The following is a 27,057-nucleotide window of genomic DNA, read 5'->3' on the forward strand; positions in this document are numbered from 1 at the left end:
ATAATGTGCACGACTTTAACGTAATCTCACATAGCTGCGCTGTGCAATGGTACATTAACCATCAAAATATTGGGGCATGCATCAATGAGTTTCAGAATAGGAGTTAAACCATGCCCAAAGCATATTATCTCATAACATGCAGCAGATTATGTTAAACATCATTAGTACAAGCTGAAACAAGACAATTCTACCACAAATTAACCAGGTTATCCTTTTTACTTGTAACCATATAAAGCAATGTTTAAGGCTTGCAGTTGTTCAATAAGGGTATTTTAAAACTCATCCTGTCGATTTTGTTGACGCAGAAATAGTTAAAATTAATACATTCGGCAAGGTTCTTCATCTTGAATACATAATATTTTATTGTTTCTTTGCGATTTGCAACAATGGGGTTAGTTTACAACACCTACCTTTTAGCAGAGCTAAGAGCTTGATAATGCAGTCATCCAAAACCCTGTTTTTGATAATAACTGGACAAACTCACAGACCTGCTTCAGTCAATGTGCAGACTAACTCAGAGTTCTTGTTTTGATAAAATTCAAAATCACACAGAGCTTAGTTCTCTGATATTATCTAAATTAATCTGGTCATCTGCTCTTAGTCATACCCAGGTTGTCGTAATAATACATAGTTTCATTTAGAGGTCTTTCACCAAAAAGACTCTGTGAAAATCAAACGAATTAAGAGCTCCGTTCATGGTATCCAGACCCACTCAAAGCTCTGCAGTTAATAACATGCTGACTAATTTAGAATATACTGCTCTGCTTTTCTTGCGATAATGCACAGATTAATTAAATTAGAGGTCTCTTCTTGATAATATGCATTCTACGACATCTACCCCCTCTCCCCCCTCCACCAGAGATGGACTCTCAAAACACAGAATAGGAATGAACTTCCTATTTTGGGTTATGTTCCAAAGTTTTTTTTGTGTCAATTTCTTAGGTAAATTGTGGGATTGATGGAGTCCATGTGTCAGCTGATACCCTATCATGTTAGGTATTAAAACTAATTTTGGTGTTGTGCAACGCTCCACAGGATGATCAACAGCAGCATAACGGTGCTTTGTTGCGCAAAGGGTGTGCTGCTTCAGAAGCAAATAAAACTGTTGCATGGTTGAAATGAAATACAATAAAAAGGTCATGATCTTTCAATACTTCTATGAAAATGCCTTGGAGGATTGATAGTGATATCTTTACAGACACCCCATCCCAAAAATGTGAGCTGGTGAAACTCTGGCTTTAGGTTTTTGACTGATCAGAGTTCAGGTACTGGTGAGTGATTTGAAAATGATGGTGAGATTGGGGAAGAGGGAACTCATGTAGAGGTGGACACCCCACTTGTCATGGGGTAATAGAAAAAAATGAGCGGAGTTCTTTATAAAACCTGAAGATGTAACCCTTAACTCTCAGAAAAGCATGGAGAAACATTAAGCACTGGGTGTGTAAATTAGGTTCTGAGTGGCTGACCACAAGAATTAGCTTGTTTTTTGGCCTTCCATTGCAGACATTCTCTTCAGCACCATGAGTGGTGCGGTAGGTTATTACATAAAGTCCTTGCTGAACAGCGACCAGACCAAGTATTCATTATAGCACAGTCAACACGGTGGGCATCTGTCTATGCAAGGAAGAACATATAGACAGAGGCAGAAGCCTGACACAGGGAGCAATGGCTGAACTAAGCCTATCCTTTAAATATCTATGAAACCCTCATGCCTCACCAAATCATCCAACAAGCACAAAAGTGAGTAATTTCTAATGATAACTTATGTTATAGTGCTTCAAATCACTCATTACTAAATACAGTTATCATTGTATTGAGCTTAGAAGGATGGAAGGCCAAGTTAGCCTTGCAATGAATACATTGGACTAAGGTTGAGAAAAGTGCTTCTAGGTAGGCATGCATCTCAAAAAGCACAACTATGCACCTTTGTTTGTTTTGACCTTACTAAAAATCTTTGGGCCTGATGTCCTAAGAACTGGCCGAAATTGTGCACCGGATTTTGAAACAAGCCTTTAATTTCATGAAGCAACCTATATACTATTAGGTCAATCAAATCAAAAAATATCTAGTTACGGGGGTCGATCTCAGAATGATCTTCCTTTTGCATACGAACTAGAGTGTCGCTATTTGTGACAATCTGACTGGCTACAAGTACAGGCAGGGCGGGCTGCAAGGAGCAGCAGACACACACACACATCCCATCATTTGAATTCGCAAATAGGATTTGTTTGTTATTAAAGAAGCTCATGTTTCTCAAAGGAACAAATGAATCTATAAAAAAAGGTGTGGGCACACATTTGGGCGTTGGAACAAGGGGGAGGAGGTACTGGCCACTAGGACCACTGCCTGTTCCACCCAGGTCTCCTGATAGGCTTCACAGAGGGGAGGCTGTCCAACAGGGATAGCTTCCCTGTTGTAAATAAGTAACTATCTTTTTGATTTGCAACAGCAGCTGCAGACAATTGATACATACCACATTGAATCGCAAATTGGAGGAGATGCACCTTTCACATCCCTTCCTAAATGCGATTTGGTTTTGGTTGATAAACCTATTTTATGAGTCTATAATAGTATACCAACTCGCAAAATAGGTTCAGTATGTATGAAAAGGTCATTTTGTCGTTGCAAACCCTTCGATTTTGTTAATCGTAGAGCTTCCAACAGTAAAATATCTTGGTATATCTGACTCTTTGTTCTCTTCATATTCAAATATACATGACGAAACACCCGATTTGCACTTCAGAAAAGGGTTTTGCATTTTAAAAGTGGGCATACTTTGTACATGTGTATTATTAGTTACAAGTCGAATTTGTTATACATTAAAACAGATTTACTTATTTTTAACAAAAAAGTTACTATATAGTTAAATTACATCTGAGTTTGCTTTCCAAGTTATGCATCTGAACAGATATGTTGCAAATAAAAAACCAACAATTTTATTGTAAAACTTTTTTTATGTCCAATGTTCTTGCTTATTTTCTTCCATGATATCTGGGGGTACTGCAGCTCCTTAATATCCAGAGTTCCAGCACCACTGTCTAAAATCCACCTAAGGGCGCCTTCAAAAAAGAAAAATGAATCAAGGGCAGAGGATGCTGCCGAGCCTGCTATTTCTCCACCAGAGAGGCAGATTTTAGCTTCTTCCAAACAGCAAAATCAGCGCTAATACAAACAGCAACAAAAAGGCAACAGAGACCCTCTCTGCTCACGTTTGTGCTCCAGCATGTGTGTGAGCATACTAGCCCTAGTTCACAACTTTTGCGACTGTGTCCTACTGCAGGTTCCCGAAGACCTGGCTTCACAGGTAATAACTACAGCAAATGAGGAAAAATATTGCCCAGGAAACTCGCTTCCAAAGAAGGATCCAAACAACTGGCATTTTCAGAGCAGGCAATCGACGTGAATTTGAGTCTAACAGGCAAAAATGATGATGCCTTACTGAGTCCAAGGATGTATGCATGTGATGGAAGTACATGCTTGCTCATAAATGCTTTCCAATAAGCTGTGGTACTGTTTTTCAGAAGGTTTCTTGGCATACGTGTCCAGTTCTGGAACCTTACAAGCTTTTTCAGCTTCTCCCCAACATCTAGGAAGGTGATGCGCACAGGCCCAAAGATAGGCACTAAGAACCTCAAGTATCACTGCCTCTGCTACTTTGAAGTTAAGAACCAGCACAAGGAGCACACCTGGAGCCTTGTGGTAGCAATACAGAGCTAAATAGCACAAAGAGGTTAAGCAGCTTCACAAGGTATGGCACTGGGCACAGTCCTGTAACTTAGGACACCAACCGCTGAGCAGAGTTCAAGACCTAACAAGGATTGTGATATCTAGTGGCGGAGAGTCAGGGTCTGAGAGGCAGGCAGTCATGAAGGCAGACATCTTAAGTACAAACTTCTGAAAAGAAGTGAGCTGCTTCAGATCACATTTCTAGAGGAGTAAGGAATCTGAATCGAACAGGAAACCATCCTGGGGTACTTAGAGGAGGGATGTGGTGCCACAGAAAACCATTAACTCCAGATACCTTGTGTCAAAATGAAGAGGACAGTTTCAATTAGAAATGGTGGTACTTCCTTTACTCTGCTTAGATTTGAAGAGACGAGGCACAGTCCCTTCTTTCTGCCATAGCCAGCAACTTTAAGTTAAAACAACAACCATTAACCACAGTATTCGGTTGTTTAAGTTTAACCTGGTGGTGCATTTACCGGCAGTTGTGGCTCAAACTGAGGCAAAACATTCAATTATCAGAAGGGTCGGAAACATATCGGATTGCACCGGCTGATGCAGTGCTTGAAGTCGAATGCTGGCAGCAACATCCTGCCACAAAAAATTGAAACGTGTTAAAGAAAACCCAATGATCCCAGCATCTGAGGAGCAGAAAAAAGGATCTGCAGTTAAGGGTTTGAAGCTGCATATTTATAGAGAAAATCCAGTCCTAATTGGTGCACTTGGGTACTCCACAGGCATTGCCATATCAACTTTAATAAGTGTTCACTGCTGGAATTCAAGATTTCTGTATCCAGTCTGTTTATGGATAGTTCATTAAATTCACTATCTGTTGGAAAGACAAAACCTCAAAGCCAGATGATAATCTTTACCTTTTGGCACTGTGACACAAAGTATTTTGCGATCGCAACATCCTCTTATTTTAATGCTAGCATCTCTTAGGCGATGGCAGTTCCTTCATATAATAATATTCACCAGCCATGGCTCAACTACTCTGGGTGATACAGACTAGCCAGAAAACATGCAAATAATTGCACCCAAAGGATATTGCCATTCACTGTAGAAGAACATTTGCATGATCTATTTTCAAGGCAGTCCTTACCAGATGGATAAAATGGGGGTTGCAAGCTCTTGTGCCAAATACAGTCCAATCAGAGATCTGCTCTAGCTGTACAAACAACAAAGCTAATTTCTTTTACGCAGGTTGGGATTGCAGAGCAATACCAATTTCTGATACAGCCACAAACTGACCCACTGAGATGGCATGAAAAGATGCACTACTGCCCCTAAAGTGGGTGTACTGAAAACTCCTTAAACTAAAGTAACGATAGAACTGTGAAGATGAAGATCTTTAAGACCTGAAGCCTACACTGGCTTACTAACTGATCTGAGGACCCCTGCTAGAGCTTTTATCACTCTCAGAAGAAAGACTCTTAATGTATCCAAGAAGTGGATACTGACTGAATAGACAAGGGCAACATGTGTGCTATATCATATTTAAACTGTTTTTACAGATAACATCTGTTCCTGTGAAGTCTATATGCCGACCTTTGTTATCTCGAACACAGTTTATCTTGTTTTTGACATATGCGCTTCTAAGCACTGCCCTGTCGACTTGTATGGCAGTGGACATAGTGAAAGTATCCGTGCTATTTTTGTATTTGGCAGGTTTGTATGCTAATAAAGAAAATAAAAAGTTCACATTTCTCCCTGCAATCTTCAGACTTCGAACACAATTGTTTTGAACAGCTAAGCACCTCCTTAAACCCAGGTAAGGTGCTTTCATTTATTAATTTCATGCCACGACTCTTTGAAATCCGGTGAAATTTGCTTAGCTGAATACCAATGTATTCTGTAAACATTAGGAAACAGGTTTATTCAGTTCTACAAGGTAAAAGTCATTGGACTGCCGTGTTTGTCCGTGCGCAGAGGTTGCGTGGTAGTTATGAGCCTTCTAAATACTTTAACAAACAAAATTGTGTGCTCTACTAACTAGTGACAGTTTGAGATCTCTGGCAGCAGTGGCAGGACGCCAAGTGTTTGTTCAAGAGGATCCTGCAGCAGGTAATATGCTGTGCTAACATTGGAAAGCACAGAGGTGAAGATCCACATTCCTACAACTTGTAATTCGTATTTCTTCACAACGACAAACAAAACCTGGATTTTCCACTGAAAATCAGTCTGCCCTCAATTGCAGAGGGTGGATGTATTGGTTTATTGGAGTAGGCATTAAGGCCTACTGCGAGGCAAACTAGTTTGATTGGCTGTCATGAGAGAGTTACCCACATCACGTTTCTACCTGGCACATGTTTAACTTTGTCCCAGACCTACCGGAATGTTACAGTAATATCATTGAAGTTTCATGGATTTTTCTGAGACTTCACAAGAAGTTTTAAAGTTGTAAAAAAACATTATTCACTCAGCTTAAATAAATACAAACTCACGCATAAAATGTTGAGCAAACACATGAGAAAGTAGGTGGCTGAGAAAAAAGGAAAATGTCATTTTAATACTTACCTTCATGTTTTGAGCCAAAATTTGCATTCTCAACAGCTTCCCCATGCCCTTCCCACACTGCCACTACAATGCACAGTTGCATGGCGTTCTGGAGGGGCAAATCACATTTGGTGAAGAGCCACTTCAAACCAGGAGACCAACTAACAATGCAAAATTAAGGCTTTCTCTAGTTAAATCCCTCATGAATATTTACCTTCCGGAAAGGTTTTCCGGTTCCCCAATTAACGTAAAATGACCTCCGATTTAAAAACGACAGTAAATCGGTCATCCAGTTTCCTTAACATATATATTTCTGTGAATCGATCAATCTTAATTTAGGTCTTGTGTCCTTTTTCTCTACAGGATATTATCCAGCTAGTACCTGCTGCATTATTACCACACCCTAAGTGTCCTTCCATACCAGCAAGCCTAAACACTGGAATGAGCTTTACTGATACATGTGTGAACATATACCCAAACGGGAGACAAAAGTGGCCCACAAGAAGAGCTTGACAGTCCCTTAATACATGACATTTGCTTATGTGCTATCAGTTCTGTTTCTAGTCTGCACTTACCTTATTCTACTATCCAAAAGCTCCTTAATCATTGCCACCACCTCATCGTCGTCTTCAGATGCAACTAGAAAGGGGAGAGAAATAAACATTATCAACCATCTCAATAAATAGAACACAAAACATCCTTGCTTGCAAAAACAGTTTTTCATTCCACGGACTAGCCCATTTCCTAGTACACTTACATGAGAGTTGGTAATATGTTAAAAGAAATAATTTACCAAAGCAGATAATTTTGTGTGTTTCTGGTGACAGCGCATGCTTAAAATAAAATTGGAAGCATCCAAACAGCACATGCGCGACTTAGCCCATGGGGCTAAGTCGCGCATGTGTAAATCCCGCTTCATTCATTCATTCATTCATTCATTCAAGTCTACTGAAAACTCAACATCATAAAGGCAGCAAGGGTCAGCGGGATGTGCCTTAGTCAAATCACATACAAGCTTGTCAGCTGCTGGGATGCATTAAGCAACCTCTGAAGGGATTGACGACACTGTTTTAGTTGGCAATAATGTAAAAGTAAAAAATACATCTTAAGGCTTTCCTGAAAATAAAAGTTTTTTCCATCACCGTCATTGATACAGTTTAAAAACACAGAATCTGTCTACCAATCCACAGGATCCCAGAATACTTTTCCAGCATTGGAAAATAAAAATCAATAAAAAAATTAACAAAAAGTGGCAATCTAAAAATAGCATTTTAAAGTAATAATTTAATACTCCATTCCAAACTAACAGCACACAAAGACAACTGGGTTCTGATTCTTTTTGATAAAGCTCACCCCTTCAGTACAAGTCATGACTGATGAACAGGATTTATGATATTAGTGTGTAACATTTGTCAAGAAATGCCTTATAACTGAAAGACAGAAGTGAATCACCTGTGAGTTAAGCTGGGAATGCTTGAAAGAGTAAAAGATGATTCTTCTAATTCATGGTACAAACCTAGCAAAAGGACGTGGGGAAAGAGGAGAGAAATTCCCACTTTGATACCTCTCGGTGCCATCATAATCTGGAAGCCATCACTACAACAGTTCATAACATTCATAATTATTTATTTGGTTTAAATTGAAACTGAAAAAGGCAAAAAAATACAACCTAATCAGTAAAATACTAATTCATTATAAATAAAATCGCATATAAACCATAGTAAAGGAAATATCCTGAGCAGCATTCACAAAGCAAACAAATCTAATCAAAATTATAATAATTCTTAAAATCAATCTATAATCATAGTATTCCTAATTCTGACTGTACAACTAAAAAACCAAGCACCATGACGACAAGTTCTAACATCTAACAACATCTGTAGAATTGATAGAGTGGGCCTGGCTTGACTAAAATTCTGATTAACTAGAATAGGCTCTAAGAACCTTTTGTGCTAATGATAATAAAAACAAAATGCAAGACGTATTGATCAGATACACCATCACAAAGCAAGGAATACTATCTACATCATTGGCCTGACCCTTCAGAACGCGTAACAGAGGGTGTATAAAGTTGAACCTAAAACAGGTCAATAAAAAGGGAGCATTTGACATCCCATATCTTAAATGGGATCCTATAGAAAGGATAGTTTTGCATGAAGACATAGGATCCAACAGTAATCATAGACCGGGCACTAGATTCCTTCCCTCCTAAAGATTTTTGGGCCCAGACTACATCCCCCTTAACAATAACTTCAGGGTTCTGAAACAGATCAGGTTGGCCTAATAAAGTGAAAAAGTCCCTGACATATTTGAGCATCTGAATTTTAAGGGCGTGATCCAGATTTAGACAATTCTTGACAATTGATCTAATTCTTAAGCCAAACAGAGAACCACAAAATTAAGGGTCTGAGTTGAATTAGATCAGAAATGTAACCTATCACGAATTCTTCGGGAACGTTATAAGTAGCTACTCTACAAGGCAAAAAAAGCAGTTGCCAAGAAAAGTGTTCTCCACTGTTTGCAAGAGCGTTAAATTTGCATACCCCCAAACCTCACTGATAAAAGAAGCAATTGCAATGCACTTGGCCTGATAAATTTTAAGCAACGGGACTACAGGTCAGTGCCCTAACCTCGAGGCAAAATCTAAATCTGAGGCATTACTTCTTGCAAAGGCGTGAAGTATATCATTAATCAAAGACGACTGGTTGAACAAGGAGTCAAAGAGAATCCCAAGACATGGAAGTGTCATCACCTTCCTCAGCCTATTGCCCTGGATACAATGGGATCTGCGTTTGATATTCTTAGGGCCATTTACCATGATGTTAGATTTGGTAAAATTGGTGTTAGAGTCGAGGCTGTCCATGAAATCCACAGAACTATCCAATAGTCATTGTATGCCCAAGGCTGCCCTGGAGATCAGCACAGCATTGTCAGCATAGAGCAAAAAAGGCACTGCCCGGCCACTGACCAAGGGCAAATTTGGCCCTGTTGAGGATAGAACCATGCCCAAACTATTAACATTCAGCGTGAATAAGTAGGGAGATCATTTGGAACCCAGTCTGACCCCTCCCCTTGAAGGGTTGAACTTTGAAGTACATTCTCCCTTGAGTCCATAACAGACTGAGGCTGTCAAGTCCATGTGTAGATCACACAAAAAGGCAACAATAGACTTCTCTATTCACATGCTCAACATAATGTTTCAAACTTGTCCCTATTTACCATGTCAAAAGCAGAGTTCAAACCCATGAATTCCAAGTAAAGAGAGCTCGCCTTAGCTTTGGTATATTTTGTTATAGGATAAAGGTTTAAGCATTCACCCACCGTCCCCCTGGCAGATTGGAATCCATTTTGGACATCTGCCAAAACGTGGTGTGCATGAACCCACAACATCAGTCTATTTAGAATCATTCTCCCCACCACCTTGACAGTGGAAACAATCAAAGAGACGAGGCGATAGCAACGCGGGTCATCTTTATGACCCTTTTTGAAAACAGACACAATGATGGAGGTGGCCCAGGAGGGTGGAATTTGATGTCCAATGGCGGTGTTAATATAGAGTGACAGCAACGGCGCCCACAAATCGATATCTGATTTAAACAAGTCAAGGGGTACGGCATCCAGTACGACAACAGTTTCTGACTGATCTGTGCTTTGACACACAGGTTTTGCTTCATGATGTGGCCAAATTCCTCATGTTCAGAAGCACAGTACAAAGTGCTGCAACCAGTGAAAGAGCCACAGAAGAACATTAGGTCTTATATGCAGAGTCCAGCCATCCCTGGTTTCCCTACTAAACGGCAAGAGTCTGCTTGCACTTCCTACACCGGATGACCACCAAGCAAGAAAGAGGCCCAGTAAACAACATAGTACCTACAAATTGGAATTAGGTCTTGCAAAAAGGGAGGGAGCATAACCCTTAGCACTCATCAGCGCCAAGGAAAAAGTCAGAGGTACAAACATCCTAAAACCTGTGATAGGAAATGATACCAGAGAAAGGACAAGGTAGCTGCCTAGATTCAAGCTTGGGTAGATATAACCCATCATCTAGTCTAGTCGTTTAGCAATATTAATGAATAAGTTACTTACTTTCGGTAAGAGACATACATTAGTTATAGACTCCTTACCTTAGAATTACCCCCAGGCGTCAGGCTGGATCCAAATAAATTTTTTTTCTCTAGCAGTACCCCTGCGCGTCGGTAGGTGGCGTCGGTCGACTCCGCGTCTGTTGTCGGCATCGTGGGCGCCAGGATGACATTGTGGTATCTACTTAGACGCAGCCTCTGCGCTGGGACGTCTGTTCTGACACGACTTTCCACACCAGAAGCGCAGAGCCATGCAAAACACTTACACCTGGTGCACATAACTAGGGCCCTGAAAGGGAGTCCCTATCCCTAGAAGTCCGTTTTCAGAATGGGGAGGATGGGTAGGGATGTAAGAAATCTATGACTAATGTAGGTCTCTTACAGATACACCGTTACCGAAGGTAAGTAACTTTTTCATCTGAAAGAGACTATAAGTTAATGATTCCTTACCTTAGAATAGATACCCCAGCAATGCCAACCACAGAGGTGGGTCTGCGAACAAAGTGCACACTAGAAAGTCCTGGAGAAGAGAACGGGCAAAGTAGCCATCCCTCCGGACTTGGCTGTCTAGGCAGTAAATTTTGGTGAACGTGTGCAAGGATGTCCATGCTGCTGCCTGACAGATATTAGGGAGGGGAACTCCACGCCCCAAGGCAGTGGGAGCCGCTGTAGCCCTGGGGGAGTGGGCACGCAATCCCACTGAAGCTTCCTTTTTTGCCAAAGAGTTGCGGATTTTAATGCATAGGACAACCCATCGAGAGATGGTGCGTTTTTGAACAGTCCGACATTTCGTGGCACCCACATAGCCAATAAAGAGTTGATCGTCCACCTGGAAATCTTTTGTGCAGTCAAGATAGAACGAAAGCGCACGTCTGATGTCCAGACAGTGGAGTCTCTCCTCCTTGTTAGGCTGCGGAGGTGGGAGAAAGGTGGGCAGAGTGATGGACTGTCCCATGTGGAAAGGAGTAACTACTTTTGGAAGAAAAGAGGCCCTCGTACGAAGGACTACTTTGTCCGGCTGCAAAGCCAGAAAAGGAGGCTTTGAGGACAGAGCATGCAGCTAACTCACTCTGCGAGCAGAAGTGATGGCGACCAGAAATGCAGTCTTCAGAGAAAGAAGTATGAGAGGACAGTTATGTAGAGGCTCAAAGGGAGAACACATCAGAAATGTCAATACAAGGTTCGGAAAAGATGAGCAATGCCCTTCAGAAATCTACTTACAATAGGGGACTTGAAAAGAGAAGGTTGATTAGGAAGGCGAAGAAAGGCCGAAATGGCTGAAAGGTAGCCTTTAAGAGTGCCGAGGGCAGTACCCTGCTGGGCCAAAGAAAGTATGTACAAAAGAACCTCAGACAGAGGGGCAGAAAGGAGATCCACAGCCTTTGCTGCGCACCATGCCACAAACTTGTTCCATCTGCAGGCATGTACAGATTTGGTTGAGGGACGGCTGGCTGCCAAGATGATGTTACAGACTTTGGGAGGAAGGTCAATAGCGGTCAACTGCCGCCGCTCAATCTCCATGCAAGGGGTGAAGGCTGGACAGCTTCGGGTGGAGAACCCTCCCCTGCTGCTGCGACAGAAGATCCTCCCGAATAGGCAGTCTGATCGGAGGATCGATGGCCATGCTCAAGAGCTCGGGATACCAGACTCTCCTTGCCCAGTCCGGGGCCACAAGAATTACTTGGGCCCGATCGCTCTTGATCTTCTTCAGCACTCTGGGTAGAAGTGGTACAGGCGGAAAGGCGTACAAGTGAACGCAACTCCACTCACGAAGAAAAGCGGCGCCGAGCGAGTGCCGCTTTGGAAAACTGCTGACAATGCACATTCTCTTTGGTGGCGAACAGATCTAACCAAGGCTCTCCCCACTGCCGAAAGAGAACCTGCACCACCTCCGAGTGAAGAAGCCATTCGTGATCCACCAGGCAGCTACGGCTGAGTTTGTCCACCCTGGCGTTCAGAGAACCTGCCAGGTGCTGAACCAACAGGCTCATGCCCTGATGTTCCAGCGACGTCCAGAGGCGAAGGGCCTCCTGGCACAGCGTCCATGACTCCACCCCACCCTGCTTATTGCAGTACCACATGGCGGTGTTGTCGGTGAACACCTGCACCACTTTCCCCTTGAGAGAGGGAAGAAACGTTTTGGGTGCCAAGCGGATCACCCAGAACTCCAACAGGTTGACATGGATCCCAGACGCCTCTGATCTCCGCCTCTCCCAGATGGCCGCCCCATCCCCGTAGTGACGCATCTGTCATTACTGTGAGATCTTGTTGGGGAAGGGAGAGGGATCTGCCGCTGACCCAATCTTGGTTCGTGAGCCGCCACTGCATTTGGTGTGCAGTGCCCTCCGAGATCTGAACGCAATCAGAAAGATTCCCCTGACGCTGCGCTCACTGGAACTTCATGTCCCACTGCAGAGCCCGCATATGCCACCTGGCATGATCCACCAGCAGGATGCAGGAGGCCATGAGGTCCAGCAGCCTCAGAGCCAATCTCAACGAAATCTGGGATAGAGGCTGAAACATCGGTATCATAGCCCGAATATCCCGGACTCGCAGTCGGGCGGATAAGCCTGAAACTGCGCTGTATCCAGAACTGCTCCGATAAAAAGGAACTTCTGAGAGGGAGTCAGGTGTGACTTCGGCACATTGATAGTGAACCCCAGCGAATGCAGAGAGTCCGCAGTAGCTTGGAGGTGGGAGACGACAGCCTGGGGTGAGACAGCCTTCAACAGCCAGTTGTTGAGATAGGGGAAGACTGGAACCCCTAATCTACGCAGATGAGCTGCTCCCACCGCCATCACTTTCGTGAACACCTGAGGGGTACTGGTAAGACCAAAGGGGTGCATGGTAAACGGAAAAGGCTTGTGGCCTACCATGAACCGTAGGAAACGCCTGTGGGTTGGCAGGACGGGAATATGGAAATATGCGTCCTGGACGTCCAACGCTACTATACAGTATCAAGGCTCGAGGTCAGACAGGACCTGAGCCAACATGAGCCTCTTGAACTTCTCCTTCTGGAGAAAGCGGTTGAGGGCCCTGCGGTCTAAGATAAGACACAGGCCTTATCCTTCTTGCAGACCAGAAAGTAGTGGGAATAAGGACCACAACCTACTTCTGGCACTGGGACCCTTTAGATAGCTCCCTTGGCCAAGAGATCTACAACTTCCTGGCGGAGAAGGGCCAAATGATCCTTCGACATGCGATGCCAGGATGGCGGCATGGAGGGAGGGGTAGTCTTGAAGGGGAGTGAGTAGCCCCTTCGGACTATCTGCAACACCCAACTGTCCGATGTGATGTTTTACCAGTGGGGAGAATCCTGCTGCCCACTGGCCTCTGGTGGCCCTGAAAGGTCGGACTAGGAGGGTTTGGAGGCTGCTGCAGGGGGGTTGTGGGTGGTCTGGCCTGCCCGCTGGCCCAAGACCTGCGTCGCTGGGTCCACGGTCCGCGGCCTAGCAGAGGGGGGGGCAGCTTGCGTGGGCCTGTGGCTGGACTGTGTGAAAGGCAGACTGCGTGGGTCGAGAGGCTGCCGCGAGGCCTTAGGATCTAGCCGTAGCCCTAGAATCCTTGAAGCGCTTGAGCGCCGAGCCTGCCTTGTCACCGAAAAGGCGACGGCCATCAAAGGGCATGTCCAGTAAGGTGGATTGGACATCCCCTGAGAAACCAGACATCCTCAACCAGGTGTAGCACCTCAAAGCTACTGACGAGGAAGCAGTTCTTCCCAGAGAGTCGGCGGTATCCAGCCCACATCTGATGGTGAACTTAGCTGGTCTCTACCCTCTGCCGCTGTGCGGGTGAGAATGGTCCAGGCCTCCTTCGGGCACCGTGGCAGCACTTGCGCAGCCATATCCCACACCGTATGGGTATAACGGCCCAAGAGGCATGCGGTGTTCACAAACCGAAGCGCTAAACTGGCGGAAGAAAACATCTTTCCAAGGTGGTCCAGCTTCTTGGATTCCCTATCTGGGGGAGCAGTTGGATTATGCGCCCTTAGAAGATGAGGCTTTGACCACTATGCTCTCGGGGGACGGATGTTGGGAGAGGAAAAGTGGGTCACCCGGGGCCGGGCCGTGGAGTCGGGCAATCATCCTATCCACAGGAGCCCCTGTGCTGGGTTTGGACCAAGTGGCCAGAAGGACATCGGTGAGGGCTTCATTGAAAGGCAGAAGGGGCTCCGAAGAGGCCGCTGCCGGTTGAAGCACCTCTGTCAGGTGGTTAGTCCAGAGAGCCACCGTAGGAAGCTCAAAGCCCAAGGCATCAGCCGCCCAACACAACACTAGAGCGCAAGAAATTCCCTCCTCTGTAGCCACGGAAGGGTGAAAAAGCATGCCAAGGACTGGAAGGGGGGTATCCAGACCGCTGGCATAATTCCGGTGCCAACGTCAGTCCGGCACCTTGTCCAAGTCAGGGGTGAGGCTGGGGTTGACGCCGGTCAGGAGCGTGAACGGTGTTGGGGGTGTCATCACTGGAATCGGTGCCAGAGAAGGTACCGTGAGGGCGATTGGCATTGATCCAGTCCCAGCCCTCTGGCGCTGGGACCGGAGCCACCGGCATCGAAGGCCCAGGGCCCCCAGCCAAGTCCGCGGGGTCCGGAGTCGAGCTGCCCAAAAATGCAATGAAGCGCTTCGTAAAAAGCTCAAAGCTGGGCAAGGGGATGCTCTGAGAAAGGGAGGGAAGCGCAGAGCAGTCCAAGAAGCAGGATCCGAAGTTGGAGCTGGAGAGCGACAACGCTCGGGTCCTGCGCTGCATCAGCCGACGGACGGGGCCAAGGGAGACGGTGCTTCTTTGCCTTCTTCTTGTGCTTCGACTTTCCCGAGGAGTGCGAAGACTTGGAAGACGAATGGTGGTGGATCCGCGATCGGTTAGCAAAATCTTCCTCTCCACTGGGACCTCGAGCGACGCAGAGCTGACTACTGGGCCTCCAAAAGCTTTTGGGACTGCTCCCGCAAAGACTTTGGGTTCAAGGCCCGACAGTCGGAGAACGAGTTTGGGTCGTGTTCGTGATCCAGGCACCAGAGACACATGAGGTGTGGATCCGTGACAGACACGAGCTTGTGACAGGAGTCCCAAGGCTTGAAGCCAGTCTGACGATGGGACATTCCTCGTGCTACAAGGAGTCGAAGACTCGAAAAAGGCATCGACAAAAGTCAAAACGTGACCAAGGGGCACACACTCTCTGGATCTGCGCTGGCTGGCGTGGAAAAAGAAAGAACTGACATCAGCAAGCAAGGGCAGAGTCTAAGTAGATACCACGATGTCATCCCGGCGACCATGACGTCGACAACAGACGTGGAGTCGTCCAACGCCACCTACTGACGCGCAGGGGTACTGCTAGAGAAAAAAATTCTCCGGATCCAGTCCGGGAAATTCTAAGGTAAGTAATCTATAACTAATGGTCTCTTTCAGATATTAAATTACATCACATTTAATGTGATTTTGATTATAACCACATGGAAGCCCAACTTCACAGATATGGTACATCAAATACTGACTTCCATTATTTTTATAGTGTGCACATCCCACTCTTCTTTCTGCTTTTATGCTTTGTCTCTGGACAGAAAGTTTAAAAACATTTAGATTACATTTTTGAAAGGTCTTTTCCCTTGCTACCAATTCTATATGCCAGATGACATTCCCTATTGATACCAGGGCTTTTGGAGGGAGCTGTGGCAATTTCGTTAAGACTTGGATCTGTGAAACCATCTGAACCACTCTTATGGATGTTCACAGTGATAAGACGCCTTCCATAATGGAATTCTTTCCAAACGTTTGCAACGTGCTTTCACCACCAGCCCCTGGGAGGGTAAAACCCAGCAGGATGTCAAACATCTAGAAGTAAAAGTGAACAGAATCGAGGTAGGTATAAAGCTAACATTATGGCCATCTTCAACTATTTATCACCATATGCCAGTACACAATGTGATGTGCACTTCAAGCATCAGCTTTAGTTTGACCCACTTGAACCACAAATGAATCACAAAGACAACAATATAGTCAAGATGGAAGGCTGAGAAGCATCCTCCTGAGCCCCAAGCTTTTCCAACAATGTCTAAATAGTGCATGGACACTCAGTCTTTAGCAGTTGCACCATCATCTATCTTGAGCTGCTCAAAACTACTAGTGATAACCTGCTGGAAGCAAGCAGACGCTAGTGGGTAACAACCACAGGGTTTGGGGCCTTTTGCGATGGAAGTCTCATGGGCTGACCAACTGTGGCACTGCCAACTGGGCGCCAAGGACACCCTTTCCAAACCGGACTCTCCGGGTATCAAGGGCGAGGAGTCAAAGGCTTCTCAAAGAGGTAGTGTGTGGGTAGAGACTCAGAATCCAAACAACACACAGTTAAAACTTCCAGCTCCTTTGAAAAAAAGAAGAGAACTTTAATCACCAGAATCTAGTTCTACACACAAGATTCGCTAATACACTACATGATCCTAAGATGGATGCTGCAGGGTTCTAAACATGCAGGTGTTTTCAGGAGTAATCTGCACACATGCATGATGACTGTAACATGGTGCAAGCAGCTTTCCTTGTTCTGTAACTCATAGGCTAGTCTTAATATGTCTCAATACGAAGGTTCTTGGTTCTTACGGGTGAATCAATCAAACTGGGTTAAATGAGCTTATGGGGTTGTAGCAGTAGGAGATACAATCAATGGAAGACTACCTCTCGTTCACAAGAGAATCTACTGACTGACCTCTTCCCCCTTCAACTCAAATGGCAGTGTTCAGAAGGAGATAATTATCAGAACCGTTGCGAACAGGTCACAACCGAATAACTACGGCAGCTGGCTCCATGCTTTCATACATCACTGTCTGAGGCTACACCCTTAAGCTCAGGAATGCAAGAAATATAATTCAACTGACAGGGAGGGCTTCACTTCAACCTCCATCTTGTGCTCTGTTTTACCAGAGATATCCAATGTAGATCCCACTGCTCTCTCCAGCCACACACTCACAAACAATATGGAGTCCAGCTACCAGTCACGAATCATAAAACACAAACACATGGTTAAGTCAGTGCAGGATCTGGGCTTTATGTTGAAGTGGAACTTTACAGGTGTCGGGCATATAGGCATGACACTTATCACTGAACAGAGAGGAGATGTGGGAAGTAGTATCAGTCAGAAGGACAGTAGGTTAACATCACTGCTTCGTGTATATGACTCAGGACATGGATAGTATTCCAGTGTCAACTAAAGAGACTGGTTTGTGCGACCCACACAACCACAGAGCTAGGTCATGAGTATCAGAACATTGTGAAAAGCCTTGGCCTTAGAGTGCAAAGGCAGGTGTTCTGTGCCCAAAAGACACTCCAGATACAAGATCACTGGGATCACTCCAGGCAAGGGTGCAAGTCTAATCTCATGCAACAACCATTAGCGTCCCAACACAATGAAAGCATGACAGATAAAACAGCACACTGTGTGGCTAAGACAACCAGAGCGGCACTGAAATGTTTTGGCTGTTAATGGTAGATCAAGCTATCTATTCCAAAGATTCTGCATCATAGGCAAAACTCGACACAGGCCTCAATCAAAACACAAAGGATTTAATTAAGAAAAAAACAACAACTTCCGAATGCACTTTAGCCCTGAACAAGCGGATTTGACTAGGACCGCTCTTTGAAAATGCCACCTTGGAGCGGGACATAGTGGCCTTAGGCACCAAACCACAAAACCCATTCCTCAAAGAACCGCACAACACTGAACCCTTTCTTCTTCTCCAGAAAACAACACCTTGCCACAAGCCAGCAAATCTTCCTGGAAGGCTCTGCCACTACGAAGTTGAAAATAGACATCTTACGCCTCTGCTGACTCTAATAGAGTCAGGATCCTACAGAGCACTGAACTTCCCAGTCAGGGCAATGTCGACTGTGTACAAATTTGCTGTGCCATAACAAATGTATGTCCTTTTTTATAGCAGTTTCTCCTTTTCAAACAATTAGCATGCAATCCAATGTGCAGAAAGGCTTCCAAAAGATCTTGATTTGACAGTAGTACACACAAAAGAAAGAAGGAAAGTGCCTGTGTCGCATGCAAGTGTTTTTACCTCCATCTGGACGAGCTGCCTCTTCTGTCACCACTGGCAGGCCAGTGGCATAGAAATCCATGATTGTGGCGTAAATGTCAGGTTTGATTAAGTTCCAGTCTGCCTCTTGATTCTCCTATAGAGGTAACAATGCATTGTTTAGAAATCTAAGGCCTGACATTTTCTCAAGCATACCTGAACCAGAGCAGACCACAACCTCTGCAGGTGGGCCAAATTTGAATAGAGAGGCAGATGGGATACCCAAGTCACCAGAGTATCTGCTTACCTTCGAGATAGTGATGAAGTCCGGCCCAAAGAAGACACTCTTCACTCCTTCAACCTTAAATAGCTGTCTGAAAAATAATATTTTTTGGACATCAACGTTCATTAAACAAACTCGTAACCTAAGTCGCAAACTACCTATCACCACAAACACACTCACAGAAAAACCCTTTCATGCATGCACACACTAACAAATTCATACAAGTAATTTGCACAGAACATGCTTCGCTACCAGATCAGCACAGTCTGAGAGACCAATCATTACACTTATGGCGCATAAAATACCCATTCACGGTCTCAAATGAATTAGATATATAGCAGGAGAACAATCATTTCACACTGTACTGCAAATAATAGTTTTTTGTGGCAATACGATGCTATATGAAAATTGCAATACAAACAAAAGAAGGATTAGCCTTCAAAAATAAATATAAACTATGACTAACAGCCCTTTTCATCTTCATGTGCTCAGATTGCTTCAAGAACTTCCAAACATCCCTTTGAGCAACATTTCCCACTACCTTTATGAATTATGTAAGGCCACCATATCTGCTACTCTCAGAAACAGGGTAAACGGTTGGGGTGGTTGTTATTGTTGATTACTAGCTGCCATATTGAATTTGTCAAATACGAGAAGGGGTTTGGTCTGTTCTTAACACAGATAGTGGGTACATAATACCCCCACAAGTCTCCAATTTAAAACAGGACCATTCTACTTTAAAAGATTCTCGAAAATGGGTCAATTTCCAGTGACAATCCCTGTGAATGTCATACCCATAACACCTTTACTAATCTAAGCACATGTTGAACAACATTTGGTCACCAAATTTCACGTAAACATTCTGGTTACAAAAAGTGATAGCTTGCATATCGCAAGCTCATTTTAGTAACCCACGGGCCCAAGCAATATGTGGAGAGCCATAGTGTTGGGAAAGAGTCAATTACATCCAGTAGTTCATTGATGTAGGAGTTAACTCTGTCGCGGCACAGCAGCCTTTTCTGAGGGAAGACTGACCTATGGCAGACTCTTCCCTCGCACTATTGGCCTTTCAAATGTGAACTTCCACATGACTGACTCTGCCCCAGTCATACAGCCATTTGAGAGCTGAACCCGACATTGGCCTGCTCTGTGTAAAAATAACTGCTTCCTAAGCACCAGCATACCTTTGAATGTGGACTCACTTTGCATTTGTTTTCGTGGCTGTGCTTGTGTTTGTTTTGCTCTTCCCTGCACAACATAAATCAAATCAACAGCTGGTACTCGGATTCCCTTTATTAGGTTTCGCTGGAGGGCGGAGCTGTAAGCTCCGCCTCCAGAGAAATCTGTAGTTTCTAGTATGGGTGACTTGAACACGCCCCTCTGCTTCATTGGCTAGCTCCATAAATGGAGGCTAGCCATTGGAACAGAGAGGCGTCCGTCATGGCCGGACCAGATTCGGGGGCGTTCCCGAGAATCTTTGGCTTTTGGCTACGTCATGCTACGTCAGCCAAAAGCCGGGAACGCCCCCGAATCTGGTCCGGCCGTGCCGTGCTTGCTGCTGTCCTGCCTTGTAGTTTCATTTTAGTTCATCGGTAGCCTTTATCCGTGGTGCTTTTGTCGTCCTTCTTTTGTGTTCACAAACGCCTCCTACCTTCCACTTCCTGTATGTGTTCAGCTGGAGCAAACTCTCGCGAGAGCAGTTAGTTTTGGTGAGAGCTGTAGCTGTGCCGGGTCGGATGTTTCAAGCTCAGTGTTGCTGCTCGGCAGCAGCGTGTGTGCATCGCCTATGAAGTGCTGGCGGCAAATGCAGAATAACAGGAAGACAGGGGTTCTTTTAGGCGCACTAGTGTGCTCAGTTCGTAGCAACTTGGGTGACCGCTATTGTGTTGAGAGGGACATTTAGTACCCTAGAGTTGCCCGGTCCCCGGTGAGCCGCCACCATGAGCGGGCGGCGGGTGTGCCAGAATTGCGGCTGTGCTGATATAGACGTGGACCAGGCCCGCGGAGATGCTGTGTGCACGGGCTGTGGCTCTGTTTTGGAGGACAACATCATCGTGTCCGAGGTGCAATTCGTGGAGAACAGTGGGGGAGGCTCCTCAGCCGTGGGACAGTTCGTATCATCAGACGGTGAGTGCTGAAGTCTTCCTATTCGAGGGATTTAGGGACATGCCATAATTCAAGGAATTGTAGCACCCTTTCGTATGTATGCACGTTAATTCGCTGCACACATGGACGACACATGAAGGGTGTGTATGCATGCAAAGATGTCAATTGAGCCCATCCTTGAGGCACGTGGCAAGTGTGTATGTAAACACGGATTTCACATCCTCCGTAATCATAAAACACAATTGTGGCATGGACAGACATGCTATGTCGCATTATCTTCACGTAGTAAAGAATCAAGTTTCCGTGTTCTGTATACAAGTTGAAGATCACTTACACAGAAGTCCTGGACAAGCAATATAGAAACATGCACGTTTTCTACATCACAGTCAAGAAAGGCAGTGCCAGCAAACTGACTCACTACATATCCTCTGCAATCTGAATGCAATTGATATGTACAGTGTGCATGTAAACAAACATACATTATATGTGGGCGAGACACTGACAGCTAAAGCCTGAAGCTTGGCTCAGCTCGAGGTCTTGTTGGACCCTCGAGACCTTAACGGGCCAAACTTTCATACTGCTTGGGTCTTCCTGCTTCCCTCTATCTAGGATGTGGCGTTACTGCCAAGCAGTTTCGAGAGTCTGCTTCTGCTCAACATCCTGAGTTTCTGGTCAAATCACTTTATCTTCTCCTGCCTATAAACCATGAACATGACTGTATTTTAGTTAACGCTAATTTAAAGCGCTCCAAGTTCACGCTATATAAAAATTGCAGAAAATGCACAAAGGTAAACAAAAAAAAGCAAAGCCTTAACAAGTGGAAAGACAAATAGATACCCATTTCCTGGCTGATTTGTGCAAAGTAAAACGAGAAACCCTGAATAAAATGTGTCTCCCCGCTTACATTGTGTGATCTCAGGCAAATATTTTATTTAACTAAAACTTTTTACAAAAAGTTCTTTCAAGTATGTGAGTAAAGAATACCAGTTGAACAAAACCTAATTTCTTGATTTAATAGACTATAATGTTGCTCTATAACTATCTGGGTTACTTAGTGTTTATCTGAAAATTGTCTTGCCTCTTAGTGTGCCAATGGTTCATGTTTAAAAACTATAATTTTTAATGAATACTTCTCTGCTATATCTGGATTTATTAATGTCAAAGCTTCAAATTTTGAGGAAATACACTTCCTTGAATTTTGAAAAGGCCTTATCATATTTTTCATGATTTTTGTTATGTGGTTTACATAGCAAACCTTTTCATGCCTCTGCTCGTGCATGGTCTCCAAGATCCAAGCCAGACCCTTGGCTTGTCTCTCCCTGTAAACCTCTTGTCTCGCCCACCTCTAATATACATAGCCTTTCCCTAGCTCTCACTGAATGTAGGAAGGATCATTGGAATTATGCATTGGTGTTGACTAGATTTAGTGCCAAGAAGAGAGAAAGTATGAGGAACCCATTGTAGTCATGTTAGATTGCTATTTGTTATTTTAACACACAGTACTGTATGGAACACCACTCGAAACCTAGCAACAGCTTTAAACAATTTATAGGGGATAATGTGTTCACTTAAAATCATGCATGTGTGCAGCCGAAGGGTCAGCTTTTAACCCATACATAAGGCAGCCTGGGAACAATGATACTACTATGAATGCAAGTTCAGCGAACATCACTAAAGACAGCGGGGCACCTAGGCTGCCCTAGTGGCATAAACAAGGCAGGATATAAACCGCATGCACAATGGCACTTCACTTATTCTAATTACGATTGATTTTAGAACACTTAGCACCTTATAATAAATTTGAACTAGTCAATAGAGTCAATTTTATTCATTGCTTTTTACGTGTTTCACGAAATTATTGTATGTAATATTTTGATGGTTTTTATTAACTTATATTAATAAAAAGGTTGATTGGAATGAAACTGCAACACAAAGTAGTTGTGCTCATAAGGTTTGTTCCTTTTTAGATGCAAAAAGCATTTTTGTTCAAATTTACAAATTGTGTCGGATGGTAGATTAGTGCATTATGTAGAAAGTGTGGTAAATTGTATGTACAACTCACTTCCATTAGCTGCACCGTCTGAAGACTACTTATGCATGACCTGTATGTAGCTAAAGAAACCCTGATTTTTCATCAATACACTGAAGTCCCACAGCACATATACGATGTACACCGAACACCAGAGCCAGGCTTACTATTCTGCTTCCATGGAGGAAAAGTAGCACTTGGGAAATGTAAATATATAACCATCTTTGGCGAGGACAGGTGGCATATGGGCCCTGTGGATAGAGACACAAGGCTCAGAGGCCTGTGCATTTTTGGGATAACCGGACGTGAGAGACAAAGTTTGCAGTTAGTGAGTGTGATTGTCTTGAGCCTCTAGCCCGGATGATAGCTATAAGAAAATTTCTGCTTTGATAGATATCTGATAATTTCACTTTTCAAAGCCATTCATAGTTAAAGAAGCGAGAGAATGAAGGGAGGACAAGAGAGCGGGGGGGGGGGGTGTTTGTCCAAATTATATTTAAAAAAAAGTCTGGTAAAGCCAGTCTCAGTGGTTCCTGCCCACTTTAACACCTTATTGAGCGATGCATTTGGAAGTGTTGGTGTTTGTCCATTAACCATATTCAGAAATACTTGATCTTGGTGCTTCTGGAGAAATCATGTTGGGGTATCAAATCGTATAAAAATAAGTAGAGGTGTCAAGCTTGGTTGTGTTTTTAGGTTTCGCCTGGCGTCCACTGCGCAGCAGTGTTCACGCAGGTGAAATCTTTTGAGTTTCAGTATGGGGCTTTAACCCGCCTCTCTGTTCCATTGGCTAGCTCCATAAATGGAGGCTAGCCATTGGAACAAAGATGCGTCAGTCATTGTCCGAGCAGATTCGTGGGCGTTCCGGCGATTTTTTTCGCTCTCCGCCCTTTTAACAACGCCGTCATGTTTTGGTCTTTTTCGAAGTCTCTTTTGCCGGAGTGGGCTGCGCGATTGTCGTCTCCGTGGCTTCTTTCCGTCTTGTTTTTTTGTTGTCGTCTTTGTTTTCCGTCTTTGCGTGGCTCGTTGTTGTCGTGTCTGTTTTCCATCTTTGCCTGGTATGTATGCTCCTGTTTTTGCATTTAAGGTAAACTCGTGGCTGTCGTCTTTGTTTTCCGTCTTGTGTGCGAGAGCTCCTCACCCACCTCCCCTCTCATTCCTTGTGTGCGAGAGCTCCTCACCCCCCTCCCCTCTCATTCCTTGTGTGCGTGAGCTCCTCACCCCCTCATTGCTTGTGTGCGTGAGCTCCTCACCTCCTGCCCCCTCATTGCTTGTGTGCGTGAGCTCCTCACCCCCTCCCCCCTCGTTGCTTGTGTGCGTGAGCTCCTCACCCCCCCTCGTTGCTTGTGTGCCTTTAAGATCTAAAACCAATGCAACCCCTGTCTCACAAGTTTATTGAACATAAATGCCATCCGCCCTAGTTACATCTGATTACCTAGTCCATGCTCGTTGTAAATTTAAGCTATTTTTATGAGGATGTGGATTGAACAACAATACCTATCGTGGAGCATCAAGCATATTAGTTTAATCAGATGTAGGGGTGCTTGTTATTAACAAATCTGCATCCTTTTCAGCACAGGTCAGCCTAGTGGAGGTAGGTAAAGTCTGTGAGAAAAGTGAAATTGTTAAAAGCGCTGTGGTTGTTGGTTAAGTGCCATTGTCTTTTGTTTTTGTTGCTGAAGATGCATGGTGGAATAAACTGCTTCATTTCGAAGTGGTCACGGTGATAATTACTTCCCGTTTTTTTATTGAAAGTAATGGGTTTGCTACTTTAGGGCCCGGCTACCGTTCTAACTTGCTGCGAGTATACTTTAAATCCGTGATACTCAATGTACGGCCCATGGGGCCGCTTGCGTCCAACTTGACCTTTACATGCGGCCCCTCCTTGTAAACAGCAGCAGTGTGTGGGGGGGCTTGCAGTGTGTGGGGGGGCTTGCAGTGTGTGGGGGGCTTGCAGTGTGTGTGGGGGGGCTTGCAGGGTGTGTGTGGGGGGGGCTTGCAGTGTGTGTGGGGGGGCTTGCAGTGTGTGGGGGGGGGCTTGCAGTGTGTGGGGGGGGGCTTGCAGTGTGTGGGGGGGGGGCTTGCAGTGTGTGGGGGGCTTGCAGTGTGTGTGGGGGGCTTGCAGTGTGTGTGGGGGGGCTTGCAGTGTGTGTGGGGGGGCTTGCAGTGTGTGGGGGGGCTTGCAGTGTGTGGGGGGCTCTGTGTGGGTGTGTGGGGGGCTCTGTGTGGGTGTGTGGGGGGCTCTGTGGGGGCTCTGTGTGGGTGTGTGTGTGGGCCTCTGTGGGTGTGTGGGGGGGCTCTGTGTGTGTGTGGGGGGCTCTGTGTGTGTGGGGGCTCTCTGTGTGTGTGTGGGGGGGGCTCTGTGTGGGTGTGTGTGTGTGGGGAGGGCTCTGTGTGGGGGCTCTCTGTGGGTGTGTGTGTATGGCATTTGCGAGAGATTAAGCTATTGGCATTGTAAATGACAATGCCATTTATTTATCTGTTTTCAAAACCAACACATAAATAAAAATGTTGTCATTTACAATGCCAATAGCTCTAACTTTTGCAAAGGCGAAACCATTGCATTGTAAATTCTTGTTCGGATTGTAGTTAGGGTTACCACCGTTCCTAGGGAAAAACACTGGCCACGTGTTGGTATTTTGAGATGCTGGAAGGGCCACAGGGCATTACTTGAAAATTAACATGCATACAATCCTTTGCATTCATTTTAACACTGCAACTCAGTTTACTTTTACTTTGTATGTCATACAAAAAGAGTTTAGACACCCCTAAAATACGTTTGAAGGGATTTCTTTTTTGTATTGGTAAAAGTGTATATTTCTAAAGGAAAAATACTAGCTTGTGATAATTGGAATTGTCATGTAAATTCCAGCAATCCTGGTAAAGTACTTGAAAGTTGGCAATTATATTTGCATATCAAGAGAGCAGTCTACCCTAGAGCTCATACAGGGTGTGCAGCCAGACTAGTTTATTCACCAAATGAAACTAAGTAAACCCAGAAAAGTGGACAGACATGCCCACTGAGAACGTGGCTGACAATGCCTCTACACTATATTCTCTCGTTTTCCACCCTTTAGCGCTGGCAGGTTTGGAGCAGCAGGTCTGAACTGCTCATTTTCCAGATAGAGTCTGTGCACACAACAAGGGTAACTGTATGTATGTGTGTCTAGATGTGTGTGAATAATTGACAGGACATATGAAGGTTGAATGCACGTAGCACTTCCTGTCCACTGTCAAGCCCTGTTTATCTGTATAGTATGAAGTTTAACACCAAGTAGTGTCTCAAGTTTATGCACAATAGATAGGCTGGGTGGTGCATATTCGCTGTGAAATTTTGTTTCTAGATCTCTTATCCTGAAGTGTTTAATTAGTGTTTGTGTCTGATATGTCACAGCAAAGAAATTCATAGGCTACTGACATCTTTCTAAATACCTGGCTAAGGGTGAGCAAAAGGCAGACGCAGGAGAGGGGAAATCCATAGTTCTTCCTTCTAGGACTTGCCTGCCAGGCAAGAACTTCAGACTGTTGGGATTAGGCGTGTCTTGCGTCTGAATGAACATGCACCTCACTGCAAACCAAAAAAAAAGGGGAACAAATTAAACACATTGTTCTTTGTATCCAAGCTACGTGATAAGACGCCAATATACCCTTTGTTGGTTGCATAAGTACATTCACGAAAAAACAGAAGAAATGAAAATAGTTTAAATTGGCGATATTGTATGGCAATATATGGTTTCTGGTCCATACGAATGTACAGAGGGTGTATGATACTGCTGTAGATACAGAAGAACTATAACAGCTGTTTTTTGGTTGCCGAATTTGTATATATATTTATTTATGTTGTACATTACGGAATTTGATATCTGAAAGGAGAAAAATATTGAAGAAAAAATAAACAAGATTTTTTGATATAAAGAAATATTATCAAAAAATAACCTTGCTTTGTGTTATATTGAAGTATTCGTTCATGTACATGACGATATTGAAACAACAAAAAATAGTTTGAGTGAATAAATCCTCAAGGGTTACTGTCTTTTGACGTGATAAGCCGCAGCATTACTTCTTCCATGGGAAAAAACAAGGACCAAAATAAGCCAAAAACCTCAAACAGTGTATCCATCAGTCCCACTTCTTTGCACCCACTGTCCTTATGCCTCAACTTCCTCATTCATCTCTCCGAATCATCTCAAAAACTATGTCTGGGAGCCACCAGCTACTCACGGTCTGTAAATATGCTAAAACGCATTACCATGTCTGTGCAGGTGCCCTCAGTCTCTGCTATAGGTAGGCTCGAAAGTCCCCAGCTCTGCATCCATTTTACAAGTTGCTTAG

The 27,057-nt window shown here is 44.4% G+C and overlaps 1 protein-coding gene across 1 annotated transcript in view; it reads right to left on the reverse strand.

The window, feature by feature from the left end:
* Positions 1–27,057, reverse strand: part of NFU1 (NFU1 iron-sulfur cluster scaffold) — a 127,436-nt gene that overhangs the window by 57,463 nt on the left and 42,916 nt on the right. Inside the window, exons 3-6 of the mRNA XM_078666671.1 lie at positions 26,158–26,293; positions 18,615–18,681; positions 18,350–18,464; positions 6,795–6,858 (exon numbers count right to left, since the gene is read on the reverse strand). Coding sequence (XP_078522797.1) covers positions 6,795–6,858; positions 18,350–18,464; positions 18,615–18,681; positions 26,158–26,293 — 382 coding nt within the window. The remainder of the gene's footprint in view (positions 1–6,794; positions 6,859–18,349; positions 18,465–18,614; positions 18,682–26,157; positions 26,294–27,057) is intronic.

The sequence above is a fragment of the Lissotriton helveticus genome, chromosome 11, assembly GCF_964261635.1.
Source record: "Lissotriton helveticus chromosome 11, aLisHel1.1, whole genome shotgun sequence".
NCBI lineage: Eukaryota > Metazoa > Chordata > Amphibia > Caudata > Salamandridae > Lissotriton > Lissotriton helveticus.